Source organism: Magnolia sinica, chromosome 9, assembly GCF_029962835.1.
Source record: "Magnolia sinica isolate HGM2019 chromosome 9, MsV1, whole genome shotgun sequence".
Lineage (NCBI taxonomy): Eukaryota > Viridiplantae > Streptophyta > Magnoliopsida > Magnoliales > Magnoliaceae > Magnolia > Magnolia sinica.
The window spans coordinates 21,010,343-21,028,741 of NC_080581.1; the positions used below are offsets into that span (position 1 = coordinate 21,010,343).

The 18,399-nt window shown below is 42.7% G+C and overlaps 1 protein-coding gene across 4 annotated transcripts; it reads left to right on the forward strand.

The window, feature by feature from the left end:
- Positions 1-1,295: 1,295 nt before the first annotated feature.
- On the forward strand, positions 1,296-5,415 carry LOC131254715 (uncharacterized). 4 transcript variants are annotated; one of them, XM_058255426.1, is made up of 7 exons: positions 2,437-2,626; positions 2,995-3,133; positions 3,367-3,516; positions 3,608-3,706; positions 3,922-4,104; positions 4,494-4,718; positions 4,860-5,415. In XM_058255426.1, exons 3-6 carry the CDS (start codon positions 3,386-3,388, stop codon positions 4,522-4,524), a joined length of 444 nt encoding a protein of 147 aa, XP_058111409.1. In that variant the 5' UTR covers positions 2,437-2,626; positions 2,995-3,133; positions 3,367-3,385; the 3' UTR covers positions 4,525-4,718; positions 4,860-5,415. The 4 variants fall into 4 exon arrangements, with proteins under 4 accessions (XP_058111408.1, XP_058111406.1, XP_058111407.1 ...); XM_058255425.1 differs by lacking the exons at positions 2,437-2,626; positions 2,995-3,133 and adding an exon at positions 1,296-1,522 and having other exon boundaries at positions 4,860-5,413; XM_058255423.1 differs by lacking the exons at positions 2,437-2,626; positions 2,995-3,133 and adding an exon at positions 2,061-2,129.
- The last annotated feature ends 12,984 nt before the right edge of the window (positions 5,416-18,399 follow it).

The window sequence follows — 18,399 nt, forward strand, 5'->3', positions numbered from 1 at the left end:
ATATATATATATTTGAAGTGCTTAATTCGTTTTACACCACATGTGCCAACATGGCAAATAGGTGTAAGATCCAACCTGTCCATCAGGTTAATCTGAACTCGTACATCTTTTCCCAAAAATAAAAATACTCCACTCAGCATGTGGGCCTCAATATTGGAAACAGGTGAATGTACTAGAATACTTTCAGCTAAAATTTTCAGAGCTGTACATTTGTTTTGATAACCGTGGCCAACCTGACGAGTGGTTCAACCTGAATCCTGGGTTAGGGCATCAATAGTGTTAAAGGTTTGTTAGTTTGCATTGTAATAGAGATTGATGTTCTGACTTATCTAGAACAAGCTCTCCACAGACTCTTTACGTTGAAATTTCTTCACAAAATTGCTTATTGGACTTTGATCATTATATTCTTCTGCAGAAAGCTTTGAAGAAAGAGCAGCTCTTGTGGCAACTTTTAAACATTGAAAAGGATTTGAAGAAGTCAGATTTTCATAATAAACTATTATCAAGCAATCTGTTTTCAAAGAAAAAAAAAACTTATTAGTAGAGATACCAAAACAGCCTCTTTGTATAATTTAATTAAGGGGTTAAAATGATACTTTCTTGTGTAGAATCTGACGTGTAGATATTTTCTGAAATAAACAAAGTTCTAGACATTTGGTAAACTATACGAATAGTTTTGAGTCTAAAACAGAGTTTTGCTAACTGTAGGTAGACCTTATTGAATGGGCCAGGCCAAAAGTCTAATTGAATGATCTATGAGTAAATTCAGTTAGAAGTATTAGACTATTAAACAGCCTCCAAAAGGAGTCAGATCTGGACAGATTGAATTGCAGAATTGTACTTATAGTAAAGACATTATGGTGTTTAGACTGTATAGTAAAGTTGCTTTTTTACACCCCATATTTCATTTAATTTGATGATACGTTCTGCTTTCTCAATTGTTTGTTTTCTATCCTTTGTTCTGATGTAATGTTAATTTTCAAATGAGGGTCGAGGGTCTTTCAGCAAGTAAGACAGCACATTTCTCTGTTATCTTGGATGTAGGATCCATGTTGTCACTTAATCATTTGTTGTTATTGGTTCTTCTCCCCTCCATATTTTTGCATGTAACTTATTGTGGGCTTCAACAAGACGCATTTCATTTTTATCCCATCGTTGGAAAACTGAGCAGATCTTTGTGTTCTCATACTTAGTGTTCTCATATTTTGTGCCTTAGATGGTGTCTATTTCTTGTTGTTGTAGACTTTCTTTCACATCAACAAGTTACATGCATATCCAGCCTGATTAGATTTTTTATTTTTTTATTTTTTTTGCACGTCTTCAGGGGTTAATTCATGAAGTCTTCCCTATAATCTTGCGTGGTTTATGTGACACCAGAAATATTAGACCAGGAAAATTTTGTAGTTGTCAAGATGGATATGCAGTTAAGTCATCATTAAAAGCCGAAGACGGAGTTCTTTATCCACTCGAGAAAAGCTTCTTCTTTCTACCCAAGCCTCCTACTCTCATTTCCCATGAGGAGGTATATCTCCCTAAAATTACTATCATTCCTATGCAAATTAACTCTTTGGATGTGCATGGTGAGCGTGCCTGTTTGCGGATGTGCATATGAGACATGCCATCCTATTTAGAGAGTGGCGTGGTCTGTTCTTGATTCATTCCCTATCCAGATTGAATATGTAGAGTTCCAGATAGAATATGTCGAGTTCAAGAGGCTTGTAGATTCTAGGAGATTGAGCATATGTCATGGGGGTTATCTTTCTGCTTTATACTCAGGTTTGCCCATTCAATTGTGAGTAGTATTCGATAGGGAGCTAATTTATTTTAGTTTTTCTATGTAGGTTGTACTTTATAAAACAAATTGGATCAATGTTGTGAAGACTGTGGTGCCTGAAGGCCAGTTACTGTGTAAACATTATACCAGGGTTTGTATTTCATACCTTAACTAGAGTACTTTAAATATAACTTTTGAGTACAACACTTTGATTTTTATTGCTATTTTGAATTGTATTCCTGATAATGTCTATTGTTCATGATTTCATAATGCATTGTCATTACAGTTATTGAAATCAAAGAAATATTATGGCATATGCAAGAAGATTTGGCATCATTATGATGGTGGTAGTTGGGTGAGACCTTATGATCTCTACACAGATTTTGATTCTTTCCTTTTCACAAAAAAAATAATAATAAAATAAAATAAAATTATTCATGACACTGTTACTTGGTCTCGTTCAATAAAAATAAGTACGTTGTGATTCATGTAAAGTTTGGGTTCATGCAGAGTGTGACAAAATTTACACCAAAGTTTTCAAGGTTTGACCTTATGTAAATGCTGATTTGGTCTCATGTTCATAAAAATGCACAATGTTTATAAATCACATCCTCTCGATGTTTATCTCTCTGAAATTGTGAAAGACTGTTTACCGACTGAGTTTTTCATATGTGAATGCAGACCCCTAAATGAATGGGAAGTAGATCTCCCAATCTTGCCTTATGGCAAGAACTGTGGGGTCCACTGTGTTGCATGTGTTTTATACACCCTGTCCATCCCTTTTGCTAGCTCATTTTCGAGCATAAGCCCCAAAATGAAGTAGATCCCAAGCTCATGTGGACTGCAAACAAGGTGATTAAATTGTTTGGCATTTCATGCTTGAGACCTTTAACTGTTTGCAAATTTCACATTTCAGATAAGACATGATAGTTATTATCTTAATATTGGTTCATGTTGAAGGCTATATCTTGTTATTATTTTACAGAAATTACGAACCTGTAATTTGAGAATATTAGGTTTGTAACACTTATGAGGCTTGCCCAATTGCTTATGCAGACGAAATCATCCCTAAAATAGTTTGAGATTCTTATGAGGTTCTTATGAGGCTTGCCCAATTGCTAGAGTATATACCAGACGAAATCATCCCTAGAATAGTTTGAGATTCTTATGAGGCTTGCCCAATTGCTTATGCAGCTAATCACTTGCTGTAAAACTTGTAGCTTCTTACTTTCTCCGTACCCTGAGGGAGAGACTCCATTCATAGGATCCTGTTTGGCTAAGTCATCAACCTACAACAAGCTTGACTTCCTTATGAATATGGGAAGCAAATAATACACAATGTTGATAATAACATCAAAGGTACATCAAAACTTCCATGGCCTTGTTCATTGTTTCATGCAGTCAGTCCTATGGAATAAAAACCAACTTCAATTTCCTACTTTCATCAGCTTGAGGACACAAACATGTTTAACAATCATTTTTATCTTTACAAGTATGGTTCCACAGCTGAACATGGAGTTGAGTTTTGTTTTAAAAAAAAAAAAAAAACTATCGCCGCTTTGTTTAGACCATGCCCTATTTGCTTTTCACAGTGGAAAAGGGTTGAAAATTATGAACTTTGGAGCAAGCCAACAACAGACTAATGGTGTTGAAGATGCTCTTCAAGCTGCTGATGATGATGTTGTAGATCCACATCTTGAACGGATTAAAAACAAAGCTGTTGTGAGGAAAGCGATGAAGAGGTACTCTTAGTCATCGGTGATCACTGTATCATTTTATCCCATATGAAATATGGGTACTTAATGATAGCTTTCATGGATTCATTATTTTCAGGATGAAGATTTTGTTGTGGAGAAGGATGATGGAGGCTCTCCTACTAATGATTTTAGAGACGAAGAATCAGATGCTAGTGAAAATGGTGATGACAAAGAAGTAAACTACATCGACTCCCTTGTTTTTACTCCTTACCTTGTTTCAATAGAAGTTGGGTAACTAGAAAGTTCTGATACTTGATTTTGACATGGCGATTTATGTAATCGTCATTGCTGTTTTAGAATGTTTTGGTGCTTTTGATTACAGGCTATAGCTTTTTCATCAATGTTTGGCCATGAAAGTTAATACTTCTTTCTCTTTTCTTCCCATTTCAGAAGCCTCTCAAGAAGGAAGTTAAGAAAGAAGCAGCTACTCCTAAGGCATCTTCTTCTAAGAGGAAATCCAAGGATGGAGATGAAGATGGTTCAAAGAAGAGAAAACCAAAGAAGAAAAAGGATCCTAGTGCACCAAAGAGAGCTATGTCTGCTTTCATGTTCTTCTCAAAAGCTGAAAGAGATGTAGGTTGTTTTTGGTATGCCATGCTGGTTTTTGCTTCATGTTACCTTTAAAAGTTGAGTCCTACAATGTGCTTGGGTGGTCACAGTTCCCAAAGCAAAAAGGCATGCTGCTGCCAAAATCTGGTTAAAGTAGCACGCCAAAACGTGGTTATGCGAATCCACTCTGCCTTGCTCACATCCAAACCACATTTTAAAGAATCTCAGCCAAAATGTCTCTGTTACCTAAGAAGGGTGGCGAGTATTGAGTATGGCAAGTTAAAGAGTTTGTAGGATATGAGTACCTAAAGGGCTGTTTGTTTTACAAATTACCACAATATGGTAACGTAAATATGTAATGATTATCTAAATCTTTTTTTTAAAGACCATAATACCCCCATTTTCATGTGCAGGTGTTTCTATTACATCCCACCTCATATGTAGTGGTGGTGACTACATCTGTGACCGTTAATCTATATGCCTTCCCTGTTTTTGAAGTTTTCCATTGAGGCGGATTGCGTGGTCACCGAACACTATCGAACTTCATGGTAGCAAGCCTATGTGAAGCCACAGAAGTTTCGGGTAAGCCGGTAGATCCAAAAATTCAAAACATTCTATCCGACCCCATCATGAGACAGGTATCCTTTTAGAAGTTTTTATGGTGGTCATGGTTGTGGCATTATCTGTTAATACTGTAAAAACTTCACAGTTTTATGTTGGTTATCATTGGTCATGACATCATTTGTCATTTTTCTGATGATGCCATCTCTTCTATGTAGGAGTGATTGACCCCTCATGCATCGTGGAACAACTTGAGGCTCAAATTGCAAAGGTGAAAGAAGAAGCTTTTAGCAGGAAAGAGATTCTATCGAAGGTTGAAAGTTGATACTCACAAACCATGCTAAGCAACATATAGCAACTCCAAAGGTGCTTCATCCCCTTAAGTGTGTTTCGTTTATTCCAACCATTTCTGTAAGATGATGCAACCAATTTATTGTCTCCATGTTGTACTTGCATGCCTAAATTTGTTTCAGCACGGTTTCTACCCTACAAACCATGATCACGGGACCCTACTTAGCTTATTTGATGTTATTTAACAAATGAACATTTAATATCAGGTCCAAAACAGCAACCTCAGAGAACAGATTTCAACCATACTGGCTATGACCAGCTAGTTTGCAGCAGCCTGGCACAATAAACTAGCAGTAACAAGCCAGAGAGCCAGATTTAGTATCTTAACTGATTCCTTTAGTATTAATAGACCGTTAACTATTTGATTGGAATTGTGCTGATTATTGTCTTGATGAATGTTAAATGGGTGAAACATGATTACGATATTATTAAACAATCATGTGAATTATTTTTTGAATGACTATCAGGTGTAAGATAAAAAAAAATACAAACGAACCTGACAATTTTATTTTTTTTTAATTCGTAGCTATTTTAGTGACGAACCAAATCCGTCGCTAATTTCTGAACCGAGAATGGACGACGGATTGGAGGTCCATCGCTCTCCTCATATTAGCGACGGATGTTATCCGTCGCCAATATTTTTAATGACGAAAAATTCGGGTGGTTTTTTCTGAATTTCAGTGACGGATTTCTATTTTTTGTGACTGATCTTATCCGTTACTATCATGCGATGGACCTTATCCGTCGTAGATTAAACAATGGATTTTATCCATCGAAAAAGAAAAATGACCCAATAAACAGCGACAGACGAAATCCATCGTTTATTTGGTTTTACAATGGATTTGGTCCGTCGTAAATTCACGATTTTGGTGTAGTATCATATATAGTGGTTCGGCTACGTGCCCACTCTACTCCCGACGGACTCACTCTCCTAAAGTATACTAGATTTCACTATCGGAAGTTTTAAATCAGGTTTACCTCAAACCTTTACATCCCTACACAAGAACTCAAAAATTTATGTCCTACGTAAGAGCAAAGGTCTTACACAAAAACCTAGACTTTATGTCCCACACAAGGACAATGGTTCGAATCTTGAACCTGACAATTTAGGCTACACAAGCCAAGGTCCTACACAATAACTTGAATTTATGCACTGCATAAGAGTAAGGGTCTAACTCCTGAACCCAACAATTTAGGCCCTACACAAGAGCCAAGTTCCTACATAAGAACTTGGTGGTTTAGGCCCTACACAAGAGCCAAGGTCCTGATCCCGAACCTAATATTTATGCCCTACACAAAAGCAAGGGTCCTACTCCCGAACCTGACATGTTTACTCCCGTCGGAAGCCTACAAAAGGACCTGGGTTGGTTTCTCCTTATGTTAACCAACAACCTTGGTCCTACATAAGGACCACAAATTTAGGACATAGGCCAAGGTACTACAAAAAAACCTAGGTGAGTTTGAAAACAAACTCTTGCACTCCAATCTACACAAGGTTGGAGTACAACTTATTGACTCTTACAATTGACAACTTGTTGGATTGATCCCCTTTTGTCACGCCTCTTGGGTTGCATGATCTCTGCTCTCCCGTACTTCAGTCAGCTACCCGATGCTCCCCCGATCATGTCGCCGCGCGCCGCTTTGCCAAGGCTTTAACTCCACGATCAACAACCTTGCATGTAATACTTCTTCAAGATGAACAAGGTGATGAGAGTGGGTTGAATCTCTCATAACTAATAGGACGTTTTTTTCCTATTGGATTCAACTAGATGGGTCTCCTATAAGATTTAAACAAAGGTTTAGCAAGATTGCTCAAGTCCAATCTCTAAGAAATGCGAGAGCTCAAGCACATCTCAATAATGAGGTTGAAATCCTCACTAGAGTTGTAATCTCAAAGGAGATAGCTTATAACTCAATGAAGTAGAAGCTTAGGATATAGGATTTGCATACATAATCACCCTACCTTCTATTGCTCTAAAAACCCATCAAAATGCCCAAGAACCAAATGCCCTTTATAAAAAGTTCAAACTCCAACGACTATAGCACGGGCAGAAAATGGCTTTGTCGATGCCATTGAAGGGTTCCCCAATACCATTGAAATATCTAGAAAAAAATGATGTTTGCTTCCTAGACGGATCTGGACATCTTTCGATTGCATCGACCCAATCTTCAATGCCATTGAAGATCATACTTTGATGTCATCGAAGTGGCTTCGATGCCATCGAGAGAATCAAAGAAAAATCCAAAAACCTTGCTGGACAATCTAGATCCCAAATCGATGCCATCGAATTGTCCTTGATGCCATCGAATTGTCCTCGATGCCGTCGAGATTTCCATCATAAAATCTAGTTTGGTTGTTGGACATCCCTAACTATTTCTTGATTGCATCGGATAGGTCTTCGATGTCATCGAAGAGTATTCGATGACAGCTTGATGTCATCGAACATCACTTGGAATCTGTTGTTTTGGGCTGTCTTCTACACGGTAGATTCGCACCTCTTCTAGCTTTGTTTATCATGTTTTTCTTGTTCTCTTAAGACTAAGGATGATCAAATTTATATTCTTATTGAGTCAAAATGTAACGCCCTGAAATTCGGGGGTCGAGCATAACTCAGCTCTCGAGTTCCAAAACATCACTTATGCAACATATTTAATGATAGATGTATGTTGTCTGTATTAGTGCATAAAACATGGAATAGATTAAGCCAGATAGCAAATATAATTCAGGGATAAGTGAAGAAAGCAAGTGGAAGACTTATAGAAATATATGTGTACAAGTGCAAATCCCTAAAGTACCTGCACAACCAGGTCGTAATGTAAGTGTGGCTATCAAAATTTCAAGTATCAAGTTACATCATTTAACTCCCAAAAATAATCCCAGAATCCCGCGCATCAGAACAAGCTCGTTAGAACCCGTCTGAAAACTGCATATAAGAGAAAGCAGCCTCATCATCATTCATCTCCCGCTCTGCCTCAGAAGTCGCATCCACATCTGCAACATTAGAACTTAAGACAGAGTCTGGTGGGTGTTTAACACCGCCCCAGAACATGGGAGTGAGTGATCAACTCAGTGGAACAATAAGGCACTGGTTAACATGTTATCAGTTCAATCAAGCAGTAATGATAAAACAAAATAATTAAACAAGTCCTAAGTACTCTTGTTAATGCAAGGATGTATGCAAAATGATGCGTGCCCTCACGCATACACCCTCAGCGTCTTCATCTTACGTTACGCATGACACCACCTCAAAGTGCGCCACATCTACAAAGCACATGCAAATGCGGTGCATGGATATGATTACCAAGTTGTTATTAGTCCTTTTCATACAGCAGGATTGGGAAGCTAAAGTACCTTCCTCATATCACCATCCAAACAGTGATCTATTCTAGGGTCGTCAATCCTAGGCATCTCATACGATCATATTGTTTTAGGTCGTTGTAAAGGGCTCGTCACCAATCAATACACGCCTTTCATACCTTTATTACCATAGTTCGGCTCGTCACCTCATTGCGGTATCCAGGCATGCTCGAGGTCACTACAAAAGGCTCGTCACCAATCAACGTAGGCCGACAGCACGAATATAGTGTCCCATACCACCATAATCGGCTCACGAGTTCAGTTGCTCACTGGTCACTACGGGGAGGCCGTCACCCCAGCGTAGGCCGACAGCTCGACCACGGTGTCCCATACCACCATGTCCGGCTCATGAGTCTTTGCGGATCAAGGTACCATGGTTAATACGATTGCATTGGTAAGTTCGGTACCCTAGATTCAAGCAGTAGCGTCCATACATGGTGAACATACATCGGATAATCGGGTTACTTAACGAACTCGACTAGCACGAGCGCACGTTGGGTTGAACGACATAGAGTGCGCAAACACTCCGCGTGGCCAAACCACTGCCGACAACTCTAATACGACTCGGGTTCGTCTAATACGTCCTACATGGCGAAAGCAATCTCAGCCACAATCCTTAAGGCAGATTACCGATTTCCTGGACTATTCATAGTCCCAAACACATTACACGACGACAGATATTCGCATTAAATGTAGAACAGTAATGGAACAACTTCAATCATGTGGTACTCAAGCATTTGAAAAATATCAACTCAACATAAATGAAAGCATAAGCAATGCTTGAAATTAAATAACAAGGAATGTAACTGACATGGAGGAAATCATACACATCAATAGGAGTGTTGAGAATCACTTCTCAACGCCCACAAATAGTGTAATAAGTTACACTTTAGATCATTCAGGCATTTCTACAAACACTTAGAATACATAGTTCAACATACATGACGTATGTTGAAATACACACATTTGGACAATTCCTTTTACCAAGGAGTTGTCATACACACATCTAGCATACATACATGACAAATAATCATGGCAAACACATGTGCATATTTTATACGTATACGGTAGTTTATACATACACATAGAATACACAAATCTCAATATAACACATGCATATCAGGAACGCAACATAAACACAACATTTGGCATGTGAAATCTCATCCATAACAAGAATAAATCATTAACTAGGATTGAAAGCCTTGAAAACCATAACCTATACACTTAAAGTCCGCACCTTAAGCCAGAAAAGAACACCGAACTGATTTCAGACGAGATGTCTTCGTCAACGGCGACAGATTACCCTAAAACAAGGATAAGAATGAGATACAATAACACCAAGACTAATCTAAGCTCTAACACAGATTAGGGTTAGGTTAACTTATCCAAAGATGAACTCAGAATCGTCAGAATAACGATTCAAAGTGAAGGTTCAAGGATGTAGAAGAACAGGAAAGAATCCAAGATGATTCACCAACTTCTCTCTCACTATCTCTCTCTTTTCCACTCTCTCTTTAAGCTAGGGTTAGAGAAATTCGTATGGAAAAGAGAGCTAGGGTTTAAGGACTATAAATAGGCCTCAAATTGATGAAAATAACCCCGGGGCCAAGGTATACTTAGGGTATAACCAAAACCTAACTCTCGCGATCCAACGAAGCACTTCTGGTGGGCCTATAACCACGAAAGGTCGGACTTAAGCTCCTCAACCATAGATCTAAGTCAAGCTGAGTTTTCGTACCGACCGGCTCTTCAGATCAGCCGTGGCGGACCACACTCAATTCAACAGTCACAGAATCTTGATCAGGTCCACAAGCACAAGGACATGCCTGGGCCACCTTCTCTGATCAGAGGGTGAAATTGAGTCAGAATCCAACGGTCAGATTGCTTAAAATCATCGCGCAAGCGACACGACTCAGATTTCATAAAAGCTTAATAAATTTCCAACCGTTCTCACACTCTTCACTCTGAACTCAATCAAATCGACCCAGAACATCACATGGACTTGATTTTTGAGGTGATGGTCAAGCCCAACATGGTGACCGCAACAACCTAAGATCATCGCTATCGGACTTCTGACGCGCGGTCCAGGTCCGATCCAGAACTTTCAAAAATTCTCCAGAACAACTGGATTTAGCGATGGATCCCAGATTTCAGAGTAACATAGCGCTAACTAATCTACAAGTTTTGAGTCATGCAGATCTAATTTAAAGTGATTGATGCGAATTTCACAAGCAATCGAGTATAGCGTTAATTACCCCAAAAACAACTACTTAGGGAAAGATAAGCACAAAATTTTTCAGGGTCATTACAATCTACCCCCCTTAAAGAAAATTTCGTCCTCGAAATTCATACCTTCTCATAATCTTCAAGGATTTGAGGGTAGCTCTTCCTGACCTCAGCTTCAGATTCCCAAGTAGCCTCTTCCTCACCATGATGCGTCTATAGTACCTTCACAAAAGGGATAACCTTGCTACGCAATACCTGCTCCTTCCTGTCAAGAATACGCGTCGGTCACAGTACATAAGTGAAATCCTCACTCAACTGCACGTGCTCCCAACTGATAATATGCGAAGGATCAGGAACGTACTTCTTCAGCATAGAAACATGAAATACGTTATGCACGCCCGCAAGAGGTGTGGGCAAGGCAAGGCGGTATGCTACCGCTCTCACTCGATCTAGAACTTGAAATGGACCAATAAATCTCGGCGTCAGCTTTCCCTTTTTACCGAACCGCAGAACTCCCTTCATAAGAGAGACCTTCAGAAACACATGGTCTCCAACCTCAAACTCAAGCGGTCGACGCCTCGTATCAGCATAACTCTTCTGCTTGCTCTGCGCTGTCAGAAGTCGACGTCGAATGATGTCAACCTTCTCTGAAGTCACCTGCACCAATTCTAGGCCAAGCAAACTACGCTCACCAATTTCTGCCCAACAATGTGGTGCTCTGCACGGGCGACCATACAGCGCCTCATAGGGAGCCATGCCGATACTCTCCTAGAAACTGTTATTATACGCGAACTCTGCATACTGAAGACAATCATCCCAACTGTCCTTGAAATCCAAAACACAAGCTTGCAACATATCTTCTAGGACCTGATTCACGCGCTCCGTCTGCCCATCTGTTTGCGGATGAAACGCGGTGCTGAACTTCAGTTTCACACCCATCGCTTCTTGGATACGAGTCCAGAAGATAGATGTAAAACGAGTGTCTCTATCAGATACAATCTCCAGGGGAACTCCATGCAGACGTACTATCTCCTTGATATACAACCTAGCCAACTCGTCTGCAGAGTTAGTGACTCTAATCGGTAAGAAATGTGCCGACTTCGTTAATCGGTCGACGATCACCCAAATAGAATCATATCCCTTTCTCGTCCTCGGCAACCCAGAAATAAAATTCATAGAGATGAAGTCCCACTTCCATTCAGCTATGGGCATGGGCTGCAACAATCTAGGAGGTCGGAGATGCTCTGCCTTGACCTGCTGGCACGTGAGACAACGAGAAACAAATTCAGCAATCTGGACCTTCATATTGTCCCACCAATAAGACCTCTTCATTTCCTGATACATCTTCGTACTACCTGGATGCATCGCAAGTTTAGAACTATGGGCTAACTCGAGAACCTCTCGTCTCAAGTCAGGGATGTCAGGAACACATAACCGGCCACGAAAACGTAAGCTCCCATCAGAACTAACACTCCAGTCGGAGTTCTCATCTGTACCAACCCGCTTCCTCATCTTCACAAAAAGCTCATTATCTGCCTGAGCTGCAACGATCCTCTCGTTGATAAGGGGTTGTACACGAATGTGTGCGATAATCTCATACGGCTCAACCACCGTAAGCTTCTGCTCAAAATCGCGCACGAACTCCAACATATCCCACTCTGCTATCATCAGCGAAGCCGTAAACTCAATAGCCTTCTTGCGACTCAACGTATCTGCCATAAGGTTCGCCTTGCCCGGATGGTAAGAAACATCGAACATAAAGTCCTTCAATGTTTTCATCCATCTACGCTGCCTCATATTCAAATCACGCTGCGTGAAAATATACTTAAGGCTCTTGTGGTCACAAAAGAGCTCGAACTCCTCACCATAGAGGTAATGTCTCCAAAGCTTTAATGCGAATATGACAGCTGCTAACTCCAGGTCGTGCGTAGGGTAATTCTCTTCGTGTTTCCTCAACTAACGCGAAGCATAAGTAATCACCCTGTCCTTCTGCATAAGGACACAACCCAGGCCAACGCGAGAGGCGTCAGTATATATAATATACTTAACCCCTTGCTCTGGCAATACTAGCACAGGGGCGGACGTCAACTTGTCCTTCAGCTCCTGAAAAGCTAACTCCGCTTGCTCATTCCAAGCAAACATCAAATCTTTCCGTGTCAGTTGCGACAACGGTCTGGCAATCTTCGAGAAGTCTTAAATGAAGCGTCGATAATAGCCTGCAAGACCCAGAAAACTCCTTACCTCAGTAACTGAACCAGGCTGCTTCCAGTCCTGCACTGCAGCTACCTTGGCAAGATCGACAGCTATCCCTTCCTTGGACACCACATGTCCTAGGAACTTGACTTCCTCTTTCCAGAAATCACACTTCTTGAACTGCGCGAAAAGCTAATTCTTCCTAAGAGTATCCAAAACCGCTCTTAAGTGCTCCTCGTGTTCTTCCCGGCTCGCCGAATAAATCAAGATGTCATCGATAAAGACAATGACGAATCGGAACAGGAATGGCCGAAACACCCTGTTCATCAGATCCATGAACACGGCCGGTGCGTTCGTAAGACCGAATGACATCACAAGGAACTCATAATGACCGAAGCTAGTCCTGAAAGCAGTCTTCTGCACGTCCCCATCCTTGATGCGCAACTGATGATACCCTGACTGCAGATCAACCTTCGAAAAGTATCGTGCCCCCTTCAATTGATCAAACAGATCATCAATCCTGGGCAAAGGGTACTTATTCTTCACAGTTACCAAATTCAGCCTGCGATAATCAATACATAATCGCAAGGAACCATCCTTCTTCTTCACAAACAAAACAGGTGCTCCCCAAGGAGACACACTAGGCCGAATAAAATCCAAATCCAGCAAACCATCTATCTGCTTCCTTAACTCCTCCATTTCACTCGTAGGCATACGATAGATGGGTAAAGAAATGGGCGCCGCACCAGGCATGAGGTCGATAGCAAAATCAATCTCACGCTGAGGAGGTAATCCAGGAATCGACTCAAACACATCTTTAAACTCCCGAACTACCGGCGTACTAACCAACGCCGATTCAGCCATACTCTCCAACAGAGAAGAATAATAATCAATACGAAGAGGGTAACTGACCTGAACTGGGAAAGTAACAGTCTCGCCCTCAGGTCCATGGATCGTCACTGATCTAGCTTCATAATCAATCTCAGCTCGCATCCTCGTGAGCCAATCCATACCCATAATAACATCGTAATGATAAAGCGGTACGACTAAGAAATCAACATGGATCGATCCACTTCCAAGATCGACCAAACAATTCATACAACGCTTGCCCAAAGCAGAGGAAATCCCCGTAGCGGTAGTAAGCGTTACTCCTTGCATGGAAACAGATCTCAAACCCAAACGCCTAACTACCGCATAAGATATAAGAGAAGTAGTGGACCCTGTATCCACTAACATAGAAACGGGAATACCTTCAATGTGCGCTGTTACCTCGAAGGACCTCGGCACCAAGTCAGACATAGGCGCTTCAGCTGAAAGTGCATGAACTCGAGCCTGCTGCTGACGATTCGGCGGAGGAACCATGGGCCACTAAGGTGGCCTGAAGCTAGGAACTGCAGCTCTGAAGGATGGATGAGCTGGCGCTGATCGAAGAGGTGGATGAGAGATAACCTGAGGCATCGGACGGCTAATCCTTTGCGGTGGAGTAAAACCACTGGCTCGCATACGGGAGAAGCAAAAATGGTCCAAATGCCCTGTCTTCTCACAATAAGAACAGCGAACATCAGCTCTCATCTGCTGAACGGGCGGCGCTGAACGCCTAGGAGGAGAATCTGCTCGCTGCCTTTTGCCGAGAAAAGGTGCACCCTGAAAATCCGGTCGCGGCCTAGGAACCATCGGTGCTCGCATGCTGGACGACCTATCCCCGTCCTGCTCTGCTCGCAAGGACATGCTCACCAGCTCCGCGTAAGAAGAAATGCTAGCACAGCAAATCTTCGATCGGATCTCAGGTCTCAATCCCTCAGAGAAACGCCGCATCCTCATCGGCTGATCGCCCAGGATCAAAGGAGCATACCAACCCAGCTTAGTAAACCGGTTCTCATACTCCGTCACCGACAGCCCTCCCTGGCGGAGTCGAAGGAACTCACTCTCCTTCTCATGTCGGTACGTAACCGGAAATACTTCTCGTGGAAGCGTGCCTCAAACGCCTGCCACGACCACTCAAAACCTTCCTCGACAGTGCGAAGAACACTGTCCCACCACAGACTGACCTCCTTCTTAAACATGAAGGAGGCAAGCTCAACCTGCTCAACCTCAAAGTAGTGCAGCGGTCTCAATATCTTAGAGATGCGGTCGATCCAATACTCGACCTCCTAGGGTCTATGAGAACCCGCAAAAGTAGGAGGTTGTAAGCGCTGGAATCACTCAAAAGTGCCGCTGGCACTGGCACTCCCAGATGGAGGCATAGGTGAAACAGGTGGAGTCGCCCCCACTGACTGAGCAAAGATGCCAGCCATGGAAGAGAGGAACTCCTGCTGCTGCTGCTGCTACTGCTGTTGAATCTGCTGCTGCTGCATCAACAGCATCATCTGCTCAAACATATCAGTAGACGAAGTAGATGAAGGCGCACGGCTCGGCTCAGGAACTGAGGGCGTGACTGGAGGAGCCATAGGTGTAGGCCCAACACCGGCATGAGACGGACCCGCCTGAGGATCTGACTGGCTATCGCTCAAGGGAGGAACCCCAGCAAGCGACTCAATCAAGGAGAGACGGACCGAAGACTTCGAACCCTTAGGAGGCATCCCTACATTCAACAGAGGATACAACCTGTCAGATTCTACATCACATAATCCATCCATACAGCAACACAGGACAACTTCAAAGATAAACAACATGCATTCCATTAATCAAAATCGTCGCAATACAAGTAGTGCAGCAATACATGAATTACGACTAGGAAAGTATGAGAACAACAACATCTAACACTTCAAACAACCACAACAACCAACAACAACTCCAACTACAAAGCCAACAATGGCTACACACAGAAAGAAAAACAACAAACAAAGCAAAGGACGGCCACGACGACAGCTACTCGCCGGAATTAGGAGATGGAGGCGGGGCACCCTTATCCTGCAAGCAACACAGGATAGACTTCAGAGTTCGAGTCACTTTCTTAAACTTATGCTTAACAAGGGCTCGAAGATCAACAATATCCTGGCGTAAAACAGCCTGCCCTTCTTCAAGCCGTGCGAGACGGGCATCTCTGGCAGTCTGCTCCGGCGCCACAGGAGGAGAGCTATCACCCGTATCCTGTACCTCATCCTCTTCCTCGTCCTACTCTGTTTCTTCCTCAATCTCAGCACCACCTTCAGCATAACTCTCTTCATCATCGCTCTCTGACTCAGCCTCACTCTCTGAGGCATGTCCACCAGAACCGATCTCCATCTGCTTAAGAGTCCTCAGATTAATATGACGAACAGGAACCGGCTTCTCTGCTCCAAGCCTATAGCCAAACTCATGTGCAAGCTTGCAAATGAGGCGGCCAAATGGAAGCGACTCGGTCCTCCTACTCGAACGAGTGATGAGAATAATCTGGCGCAGGACGTACGTCGGCACACACAACTTCGCTTCTTGCCCCACCTGATACAGGAAATATACCATCAGGTGCGTACACTCGCTGTGGTTGCTCCACCTTGGGTATGCATTGAACGTACACATGTGATGAAGTAAACGGAAGTCGTCCGTCATGTAGGTAGCCAGAAGACTCCTATTAGGCTGCCATTCGACCAGACGACTACACAAGGATCGGGTGCGACGATCCCTCTCGCGCACACTGTTCACATTCTTCTCGCTGGCATGCACTTCACCAAGTGGCACATTCAGGAGTCGGGATATCAAAGCAACATTGACAATACCCACTCGACCGCTACCACAAGGAATCTTGAACTGCAGAGGCTCCAGCGAAGGATCAAGAATATTGACATAAAAGGCTCGAACAGTGCTAGCATTTGCACGATACTCGCCTTCAAACAAAGGACACCAACCAGCCCCTTCCAGGCGCTCCAACAATAAAAACTCGCCATACAGCCACGTATCAACATGAGCCTCAAAAAGGACTCTACGGCCTTCATTGACTCCATGCGATAGCTCCGCTAATAAGGTTCTACTAATGGGAGCTCGAGGATCGAGGTCCCGCTTGGTCTGGAATTCACGAGTGGCGGACGTGCTAGCGGCGGCACCTCTCGGCCTCCGTGCACGGGTTGGACGGCTAGGCCCGGCTTCATCCACAGGCGCTATCTTCTTCCCCATCAAAGAAAGAAGAGTAGAAATGGAAAATATGGCCGTGATGAACTCAAAGAGGGCCATGAGAAATGAGAGAAAAAGAGAAATAGGAAGATGGTGAAACTTTCACACTTTAGAGATCTCAAAAGAGAATGCAAGAGCTCAAATGAGAAGGAAAAGGAGGGAAATCAGTAATGGGAGTGAGGGTTTTAAGGTAGGGTGATGGGGTTTGCACGAAAATGGAAGAAGAAGAAGGTTTGGAAGAGATTTGGAGAAGATTGGAGAGGGTTTTCAAGAGAAAAGAGAGCTTGGGAGGGATATTTGTGAAGGAAATAGGTTATAGGAAAGGTTTAAATCGACGAACCTTGGAGGGGTGGGCCACACAAGGCCTAGAAAGCATCGGCCCGCGCCGGCCCAGCCCGCCTGACCCGCTGATGGGCGAGCCCTCGTCGAATCGGCGATGACATCACCGGTCTCTGGACTGACCGGCGATGCCTCGCTGTTTGGGTGAGGTCCTCCTTGTCCCCCATGGTCAGAAAAGTGTGGTTCCCCCCTGGGCCCCACAGGAAATGCCCGATCGGCCCCTTGCATGATTTAACGCCTATCGGGCCATTCGGGCAGAAATCTGATTCAAATAAAGATTTCTTGAATATTGAATGGTTGAAAAGGGAAGATAGACCATTTAAACTCATTAGTGGATGGTCTAGGAAAGGTTTCGGGTCGCTGTGTGTGATCAGGAGAGAGCACAGACTCGATCTCGGCGAACGTCTTCAAGAAACTTTCGCCGATAAAAGCTACGGAGCACAAACACACAATCTACGATAGACTCGCACCCAAATACACTAAAGTGGCGACAACGTGCGGTGTGTGACCATAACCCAGGTCCGGTTTAATCCAGATCATGCTCTGATACCAACTTGTAATGCCCTGAAATTCGGGGGTCAAGCATAACTCAGCTCCCGAGTTACAAAACATCACTTATGCAACATGTTTAATGATGGATGTATGTTGTCTGTATTAGTGCATAAAACATGGAATAGATTAAGCCAGATAGCAAATATAATTCAGGGATAAGTGAAGAAAGCAAGCGGAAGACTTATAGAAATATATGTGTACAAGTGCAAATCCCTGAAGTACCTGCACAACCAGGTCGTAATGTAAGTGTAGCTATCAAAATTTCAAGTATCAAGTTACATCATTTAACTCCCAAAAATAATCCCAGAGTCCCGCGCATCAGAACAAGCTCGCTAGAACCCGTCTGAAAACTGCATATAAGAGAAAGCAGCCTCATCATCATCCATCTCCCGCTCTGCCTCAGAAGTCGCATCCACATCTGCAACATCAGAACTTAAGACAGAGTCTGGTGGGTGTTTAACACCGCCCCAGAACGTGGGAGTGAGTGATCAACTCAGTGGAACAATAAGGCACTGGTTAACATGTTATCAGTTCAATCAAGCAGTAATGATAAAGCAGAATAATTAAACAAGTCTTAAGTACTCTTGTTAATGCAAGGATGTATGCAAAATGATGCGTGCCCTCACGCGTACACCCTCAGCATCTTCATCTTA